At 45.1% G+C, this 9512-nt stretch overlaps 1 protein-coding gene across 1 annotated transcript in view; it reads left to right on the forward strand.

The window, feature by feature from the left end:
- The window catches only part of LOC138963740 (hepatocyte growth factor receptor-like), a 47960-nt gene extending 40021 nt beyond the window's left edge, over window positions 1–7939 (forward strand). The window contains exons 18-21 of the mRNA XM_070335588.1: window positions 1330–1489; window positions 2217–2353; window positions 2740–2932; window positions 6084–7939. Coding sequence (XP_070191689.1) covers window positions 1330–1489; window positions 2217–2353; window positions 2740–2932; window positions 6084–6908 — 1315 coding nt within the window. The 3' untranslated portion in view covers window positions 6909–7939. The remainder of the gene's footprint in view (window positions 1–1329; window positions 1490–2216; window positions 2354–2739; window positions 2933–6083) is intronic.
- The last annotated feature ends 1573 nt before the right edge of the window (window positions 7940–9512 follow it).

Genomic DNA, 9512 nt, shown 5'->3' on the forward strand with positions numbered 1-9512 from the left:
TCAGATTGCTTGCGCTGGCATCTGCTTACATAGACCCACATTAAGTCACCACCGAGTGGTAGACACAGACGACATTTGGTAGCACTGACTGCCAGCTTCACGGTAATGCGTACCCATAGCGCGGCTCTGCATGGGTGGGAATGTTCTGAGCAAAACACTATGTGTTACTCCATACCCCCCGCCCTCCATGGAACTTCTTGACCCCAACAAATTGGGGGGGGGGGGGGGAGTTTGCCCAGTCGGTAGAGGCGCTGGCTTTAAAACCGGTTGTTACTATCCGCGTGGGTTCAACCCCCAAGTTCGGCGCGGGATGTGTGTCCCAGAGTCAACTTTGTGCAGACTCTCCTCGGTGTCCGAACACCCCCGTGTGCACGCATGCGCACGATAAAGATCCCAGGGTCACAGCGAAAGCCTCAGGCCTTGGAAACACGAATACATGCATGCAAAAATATGAAGCCCGGGTGTCCGTTCGGCCAACAGCCAAAAAAGTAACCATTTCAGCACTGACCCAAGACGACCCAACCAGGTCCCAAGCCCATTTTCAGGTCTCCTCTAGCAGCCGGCAGCCAGCTGTCTACATCCCCCCCTCCCCCCCTCCCCCGCATTTTTATTTTTTATTTTCATACAAAGCCGGGTTTTCCCGTGTAACATGCCCCTAATGGCTTTGCCGTGAGGGCGTAAAACTTTCATTTCACTCATGTAAGTGTGACGAGACTTGGTCAGTGTGACGAGACTTGGTCAGTGTGACGAGACTTGGTCAGTGTGACGAGACTTGGTCAGTGTGACGAGACTAAGTCGTTCGATTGGCGGTCTTGGCGGACATCAATGGATGATTTGTGTAAACAAGATTCACTTGTTAGTGTCAACACAGTTCTGCTCACTATATCAGATCTTGCCAGGCTTTTACAGGAGATAAGAGCAATCTATGTCAGCCCGGATTCTTGATAGCCATTACCTTTTAATTTTTAGTTTACCATTACTCTCTTCACTTATGTCCCAGGCTCGATGAAGCGCTACACGTGAAGATTGCAGACTTCAAGCTGTGTCAGTACGTGCATGAGGAGGGGTACTAATCAAGTCCATGCTGTTTAATGTCATGTTGGTTGTTGTTGTTGTTGTTGTTGTTGTTGTTGTTGTTGTTGTTGTTGTTGTTGTTGTTGTTGTTGTTGTTGTTGTTTTGTTTTTACATAATTACCTCTTCCATTTCTGTCCCAGGCTAGAAAGGGTTACTAACCTAGTTCTTGAACTATCTTACTCCATTCTGTTTATTTTATTTTTTATTATTTATCTTTTATGTTTTACATATTAACTCTTTCATTGCTGTCCCAGGCTAGACGAGACTCTGCACGTGAAGGTGGCTGACTTCGGGCTGTGTCGTGACGTGTACGAGAAGGGTTACTACCGCAGCGACAACAAGAAGAAGCTGCCCATCAGGTGGATGGCCATGGAGTCCATAGAAAGCGGCACCTACACCTCCAAGTCTGACGTGGTCAGTGCATGGTCATCACAGTGCTCAAGTTATGACACAAATGTGGAGGTTAAACCAACGCACAGGGGTGTTTCTCTTGTTCGTTAAATTCGAAATTACAGAGATATGAAGTGTTCGAACCTGTGTTTGCCGAAGTTTCTGCTTTAGTTAAATGTGAAATGGCGAAATTACAGAGTTACGAAGTAAGTGTTCCCATCTTTGTTTGCCGAAGTTTTTACGTCAGTGAAATGTGCTCATGGCGTGTCCGGATTTGAACAGAAAACAAAGTTAGAGAGAAAAACCCTGATAACACTCAAGAAAGGAAAGCACGTCAACAAAAGCAATGTTCAGGCAACAAAAGGGGAACAAACAGGGGTTTAAAGTTTGTGAAATGTGAGCACCTTTAACAAGTTAATGGTGCGTTGTTGGACTTTGACTTTTTTTGTACTGTTTTCTTCTAAATTTGAAGTAGCAAGGCTTAGTTTAATTGTGTGTCTCACTCTTCTGCCTTCACTTTCAAACCATGTTCCATTTACCATGCAGACTGGCTGGACGGACAGACGCATGCATGACTAGTTAGACACATTAACGTTTGTGAGGACTGATTGATTGATTGGTTGATTGATTGATTGATTGATTGATTGATCTACTGATTGATTGATCGAATTAATGGATTGAATGAATGACTGATTGATTAGTTGATTGATTGATGGATCGATTGATGGATTGACTGACGGATTGTTGACAGTGGTCGCTAGGTGTGGTGATGTGGGAGATGACTACCCGGGGTACGACGCCCTATCCGGGGGTGGAGGGGTGGGACATACTGCGCTACCTGGTGGCAGGGCGGCGTCTCGACCAACCCTTCCTCTGTCCGGACGCGCTGTGAGTCTCTTACGTCGTCTTTTCTGATGGATCCCCCCCCCCCCCCCTCTCTCCGACCTTAAACTGGCATCATCTTGCACGTTCTGTGTTTAATGCTTAAGGTTCGCTGTGATAGACCTCACCCCCCCCCCCCCCACCCCCTCCGACCTTAAAGTGCTTTCATTCATGTGCTGTGTTTGACGCTAAAGCTTCGCTCCGATGTACCACCCCTCTCACCCCCCTCCCCCCCCCCCCCCACCCCCCACCCCTTCCCCCCTCCCACCTTAAAATGACTTCATCATGTGCTGTGGTTCGCTATGATGGACCACCCCTCTCACCCCCCCCCCCCCCCCCCCCCCCCTCCCACCTTAAAGTGACATCATCATGTGCTGTGTTTGACGCTAAAGGTTCGCTCTCATGGAACGCTGCTGGAAGACGCAGCCCCTGGAGCGGCCCACTTTCCGTGACGTAGTGCACGACGTGGAGAGCCTGACGGAGAGCCTGCAGCAGCCAGCAGCCTGCAACGCCCTGTGTGTCACATCCCTCGTCACGCTTCCTGAATGCCACCGCTTCAAGGATGACGATGCTATAGTACAGAAGGTGACTTCATTGTGTTCTGTAGATGTCATCACATGCTCTGGCACTGTTTATGGGGGAAGGGCTCCTATTATAATATGGACCGGCTCCTAATATGAACCACCTTCTGTTCTGACAAACTAACGGCGCTAGAGCGCTCAAAACAATTTCATTCGCTGCATTCACCCTTTCTGGATAACTTGTGCATGTCAAAACAGTTGCAGAAACACAAACCTCAAAACCGTTAGTTTTTTTTCTCTTTTTTTCACTTTTGGTAGTGTTTACTCTAGATTTGCCGCCTAAAACGGACTCGTTTCTTTTCACAGCCAAAGCTGTTATCACACACACACATTTTGCTATACATGACACCTAAGACCGTCTTTGTTACATTTTAGCAGTGTTGACCCCAAGTTCCTACTGTACTGCAACAAAAAATTGCAAAATCTCGAAGTCCATGTGTGTTGCCCAATATGGACCACCTTCACCAAATAGAAGTCCATGTGTGTTGCCCAATATGGACCACCTTCACTAAATAGAAGTCCATGTGTGGTGCCTAATTTGGACTACCTTCAGCAAATAGAAGTCCATGTGTGTTGCCCAATATGGACCACCTTCACCAAATAGCAGTACATGTGTGGTGCCTAATATGGACCACCTTCACCAAATAGAAGTCCATGTGTGTTGCCCAATATGGACCACCTTCACCAAATAGAAGTCCATGTGTGTTGCCCAATATGGACCACCTTCACCAAATAGAAGTCCATGTGTGTTGCCCAATATGGACCACCTTCACCAAATAGAAGTCCATGTGTGTTGCCCAATATGGACCACCTTCACCAAATAGAAGTCCATGTGTGTTGCCTAATATGGACCACCTTCACCAAATAGAAGTACATTTGTGTTGCCCAATATGGACCACCTTCACCAAATAGAAGGACATGTGTGTTGCCTAATATGGACCACCTTCACCAAATAGAAGTCCATGTGTGTTGCCCAATATGGACCACCTTCACTGCCTTTTATAGTTCACTAAACTTTTGTATTTGAAATAGCCCATTGCAGTTGGTGTAGGCCTTAAGCTTATTCTAATCGTTTGTCCAGTATTTAATTTATTTTTTTATTTTTGTATGAACTCAAATGTTTAGTGTTCTTAGTATGTCTTGCTAGGCTAAGTTCTATTTAATCAGAGTATGTTTGCGTGTGCTTATACCTAGTGATATTGTAAAGCGCATAGTGCTTTTAGTTATGCGCTATAGAAATCTCCTTAATAAATAAATAAATAAATATACGTATCATGTTATTTTGAAGTATAAAGGGCTTTTTACAATGATTCATGAAGGCCTTTTCACTGGTCCATATTGGGCGCCCAGGCTGAATAACCATGAGCCCAGGCTCCTAATAATTATGGGCCATTTGTGATTTTGTTCTGTATTTAATTTATGCTGAATGTCTATCAAAGTTAATTCATTCTAATTAGGCCTAACGGTTAACCTAAGAGACAAGGACTACCAACCACAAAATGAAACTTCTTCGCAAGAAAACAAGCTAGTTATCAGCATGAAGCAAAATGTGGTCCATAATTATTTGGAGCCCTTCCCCTATATATCAGAGTGATTCGTTTCACAGAAGTTTAGCTGTAGATTATAGGGACTTAATTCCAAAGATCATTCTTTGGCGTTTTATTAAATAGTTCACATGGGTATCTAAAGAATGTTCTCAGAAGAAGAAGGAGAACGAGTTGTTCATTGTCAGAATTATGAACCTGTTTCCAGGTGAAGGAGTTGTTAATTCTCAGAATGAACCTGTTTCCAGGTGAAGGAGTTGTTAATTGTCAGAATGAACCTGTTTCCAGGTGAAGGAGTTGTTAATTGTCAGAATGAACCTGTTTCTAGGTGAAGGAGTTGTTAATTGTCAGAATGAACCTGTTTCTAGGTGAAGGAGTTGTTAATTGTCAGAATGAACCTGTTTCCAGGTGAAGGAGTTGTTAATTGTCAGAATGAACCTGTTTCCAGGTGAAGGAGTTGTTAATTGTCAGAATGAACCTGTTTCCAGGTGAAGGAGTTGTTAATTGTCAGAATGAACCTGTTTCCAGGTGAAGGAGTTGTTAATTCTCAGAATGAACCTGTTTCCAGGTGAAGGAGTTGTTAATTGTCAGAATGAACCTGTTTCCAGGTGAAGGAGTTGTTAGTTGTCAGAATGAACCTATTTCCGGGTGAAGGAGTTGTTAATTGTCAGAATCAACCTGTTTCTAGGTGAAGGAGTTGTTAATTGTCAGAATGAACCTGTTTCCAGGTGAAGGAGTTGTTAATTGTCAGAATGAACCTGTTTCCAGGTGAAGGAGTTGTTAATTGTCAGAATGAACCTGTTTCCAGGTGAAGGAGTTGTTAGTTGTCAGAATGAACCTATTTCCGGGTGAAGGAGTTGTTAATTGTCAGAATCAACCTGTTTCTAGGTGAAGGAGTTGTTAATTGTCAGAATGAACCTGTTTCCAGGTGAAGGAGTTGTTAATTCTCAGAATGAACCTGTTTCCAGGTGAAGGAGTTGTTAATTGTCAGAATGAACCTGTTTCCAGGTGAAGGAGTTGTTAATTGTCAGAATGAACCTGTTTCCAGGTGAAGGAGTTGTTCATTGTCAGAATTATGAACCTGTTTCTAGGTGAAGGAGTTGTTAATTGTCAGAATGAACCTGTTTCCAGGTGAAGGAGTTGTTAATTGTCAGAATGAACCTGTTTCCAGGTGAAGGAGTTGTTAATTGTCAGAATGAACCTGTTTCCAGGTGAAGGAGTTGTTAATTGTCAGAATGAACCTGTTTCCAGGTGAAGGAGTTGTTAATTGTCAGAATGAACCTGTTTCCAGGTGAAGGAGTTGTTAATTGTCAGAATGAACCTGTTTCTAGGTGAAGGAGTTGTTAATTGTCAGAATGAACCTGTTTCTAGGTGAAGGAGTTGTTAATTGTCAGAATGAACCTGTTTCTAGGTGAAGGAGTTGTTAATTGTCAGAATGAACCTATTTCCAGGTGAAGGAGTTGTTAATTGTCAGAATGAACCTGTTTCCAGGTGAAGGAGTTGTTAATTGTCAGAATGAACCTGTTTCCAGGTGAAGGAGTTGTTAATTGTCAGAATGAACCTGTTTCCAGGTGAAGGAGTTGTTAATTGTCAGAATGAATCTGTTTCCAGGTGGCGGCTGCCATGCGCAAGATGAGTCAAGGGGGAGGCAACAAGCTGTCCGCGGCCAGCCCCCAGTTGTCTCCCGTGTCCCACGACTCTTCCTCCAGTTCCGTCTTCACGGCCAGTCCTGGCGACGCTCACAGCAAGGCACACGGCGACAAGGCTGCGGCTGTTGGCTTTACCTTCCCAGCTGGCTCCCAGGCAGCGCGCTGTGCGGTCACCCCCTGTGTGTCCAGTGAGAAGGTCAAGGCGTCAGAAGGCATCCCGCTGACCGTCATGTCCGGTGGAGGGGGGACCAAGCCTGGAGGTCGCAACACGTGGGGAGGCTGTGGGGAGACTGTGAGCAGTGCAGCTGGGGGTAGCGGTCTGAGACCAGCGGACATTGTGGCGGGCAGTGTCAGCCTGAAGCCAGCAGAGCTCGTGCATGGACAGGACGACGGTTACTTCATGCTAGAGCAGCAAGACGTCACACCGGTCAACTCGCGTCCTGACACTCCTTCCACCAGGTCCGTCCGTCAAGCCGGACACGCTTCGTCTGGTTTGGACACACCTGGTTCTGTCACACCTGGTTCTGTCACACCTGGCTCTGCCACACCTGGTTCTGTCCCACCTGGCTCTGTCCCACCTGGCTCTGTAACACCTGACCCTGTTACACCGTCTTCAACACCGTTGATTTCACGACGAAGACTTGCTGCCGGGGGTGACGGTGGTGGTAGCGCCGACAGTGTGCCATCTGTGTCGTTTTACAGACGGAACAAGTTAGCGGACACTTCCTGCAAAGATGATGGCTACCAGTACTTTGAACTGGAACGGGAAGGCTCTGTCAAGTTGTAGCAATCGACACACCAAACTAACTTAAGGCAACAGTCAAGGATAAGTGCGTCAGTGAAATAAGCACTTCCCATTATTTTCTCAGATGTGTAATAATCAAAGAGCTAGAGAAAGAATTCATAAAGAAGCACCTGTCAGCAATAACACGGAACTCTCACATTGGAATTGTACTATGAAACATTGTAGGAACAGCAGACTGCTGAAGGATTTCAGTTCTGGACACACAATTGAATGTGAAAATAATATTTGTGACATGTTTATAGTTGTGTAGACAACACCTGAAAAAGGGTTTCTTATTTCATCCTTAAGCTCTGTCTCACCCCACCCCTTCCCTGTGCAGAGTGCCGGAGGGGGGGTGGGGGGGGGGGGGGGGAGGGTATACGTTTGTTACGCGTGATTGTTCTGAAAAGTGACTATTACATGATTGTTCTGAAAGTCTACTATTCATTTCATCGTAATCATGTAAGCCCTCATACGTGATTACCGGCACGGTGGCCTAGTGGAAAGGGTCCGCCCCGTGATCGGGAGGTCGTGGGTTCGAACCCCGGCCGGGTCATACCTAAGACTTTAAAATTGGCAATCTAGTGGCTGCTCCGCCTGGCGTCTGGCATTATGGGGTTAGTGCTAGGACTGGTTTGTCCGGTGTCAGAATAATGTGACTGGGTGAGACATGAAGCCTGTGCTGCGACTTCTGTCTTGTGTGTGGCGCACGTTATATGTCAAAGCAGCACCGCCCTGATATGGCCCTTCGTGGTCGGCTGGGCGTTAAGCAAACAAACAAACAAACATACGTGATTGTTCTGAAAGCTTACTAATTTACATGATTGTTCTGAAACTCTACTAAAGGTAAACTTGCTTCACCCGTGAAATGTTGTCAGATATGGAACAATAATAATGTATACCTCTACCCCTGTTGGTTGCTGTGTAATAAAACAAAGTGTCACTGAAAACAGATGTGCTAATAAATTTAGCTTTCATGTGTGTGTATGTGTGGTGTGTGTGTGCGTATGTACTCAGTGCACTGGCGTCGGAAACGGGGGGGGGGGGGGGGGGGGGGGGCAGCTGTTCCTGGGGTGGGGGGGGAGCAAACATGTCTTTTTGCCCCCCCCCCCTAACATTTAGAATGACAAAAATATTCACAGAGAGAGAGAGAGAGAGAGAGAGAGAGAGAGAGAGAGAGAGAGAGAGCGAGAGAGAAATTGAGAGAGAAAGAGAGAGAGAGAGAGAGTTGATAAACAAAATACTCCCCCCCCCCCACACACACAAAAAGAAGTATATTGTCTCGCGTGCAAGAACTTTATAGCCCAGACTCCCCACCCATCTCGCAACCCCGGACATCTCCTCACGTCTCTCATCCCCTCTCCACTTGAATTTTTAGTTCATAAAATTTTTTTTTCATTTGTGAACATTATTTGTTGTGCCTTTCGTCTTTAAAGGGGCAAAAAGTAGCTTCCATTTTCCCTCTTTGCCATGACTTTCGATCCATTTTGGTGACCTAGCTACCTAAGCATGGCAAAGAGGAAAATTCAAAAGTTTCTATGTGTCCCTTTGAACCTGTAACTTGAATTTTGAGTTGGGAATACTCAAGAAGAATCATTACATTTTTGAAGATTATAAATAATTTTTGTCTTTGAACATTTAATTTCAATTTTGAGTTGAGAACAATAAAGAAGACATGTTCAATGTATGAAACGTATTACTTGTTGAGTTTGTATTCATTGGGCGGGTGTACGGTTCATTGTATCAAAATAGTGTTCCATTTACATCCAGACATACACACAGACAGACGGACAAAGTGAATCCAGTACACCCACTCCAACTTCATTTGGCTGGGGTATAAATATCAATATCACTTAAGATTTAGTATCATTGTATCAAAATATTGTTCCATATACATACAGACATACACACAGACAGATGGACGAAGTGAATCCAGTATACCCCCTCCAACTTCGTTGGGCAGGGGTATACATATTGTTCCATATCTGACAACATTTCACTGACAACAATCATGTAAATTAGTAAGCTTTCAGAACAATCACGTATGAGGGCTTACATGATTACGATGAAATAAATAGTAGACTTTCATAACAATCATGTAATAGTCACTTTTGAGAACAATCACACGTAACACACGTATACCCTCCCCACCCCCCCCCCCCACCCCCCACCCCCCTTTTCAGAACACTCACGCGTAACACACGTATAACCTCCCCACCCACCCCCCCCCACCCCCTTTAGAACAATCACGCGTAACATACGTTTGCTCTTTGCTTTCTTCTCTCCTTATCATGTTTTGACTGTGTTTGATTTGGGTACCAAAAGTCTGATAGGCGAGCATGTATGCTTGTATTTGTTGTGATTGCATAACTCATACCTTGCTCCTGTTCGTCTTTGACATTACGTGTCTGTCTGTTGGGGAGTCAGTGTCCACAAGTAGCTATTTGTATGTCTGTCTTTCTGGCCTCAGTGTCTGTATGTATGTCTGTCTTTCTGGCCTCAGTGTCTGTATGTATGTCCACAAGTAGGTATTTGTATGTCTGTCTTTGTGGCCTCAGTGTCTGTATGTATGTCTGTCTTTGTGGCCTAAGTGTCTGTTTGTATGTC

The sequence above is a fragment of the Littorina saxatilis genome, linkage group LG4, assembly GCF_037325665.1.
Source record: "Littorina saxatilis isolate snail1 linkage group LG4, US_GU_Lsax_2.0, whole genome shotgun sequence".
Classification (NCBI taxonomy): domain Eukaryota; kingdom Metazoa; phylum Mollusca; class Gastropoda; order Littorinimorpha; family Littorinidae; genus Littorina; species Littorina saxatilis.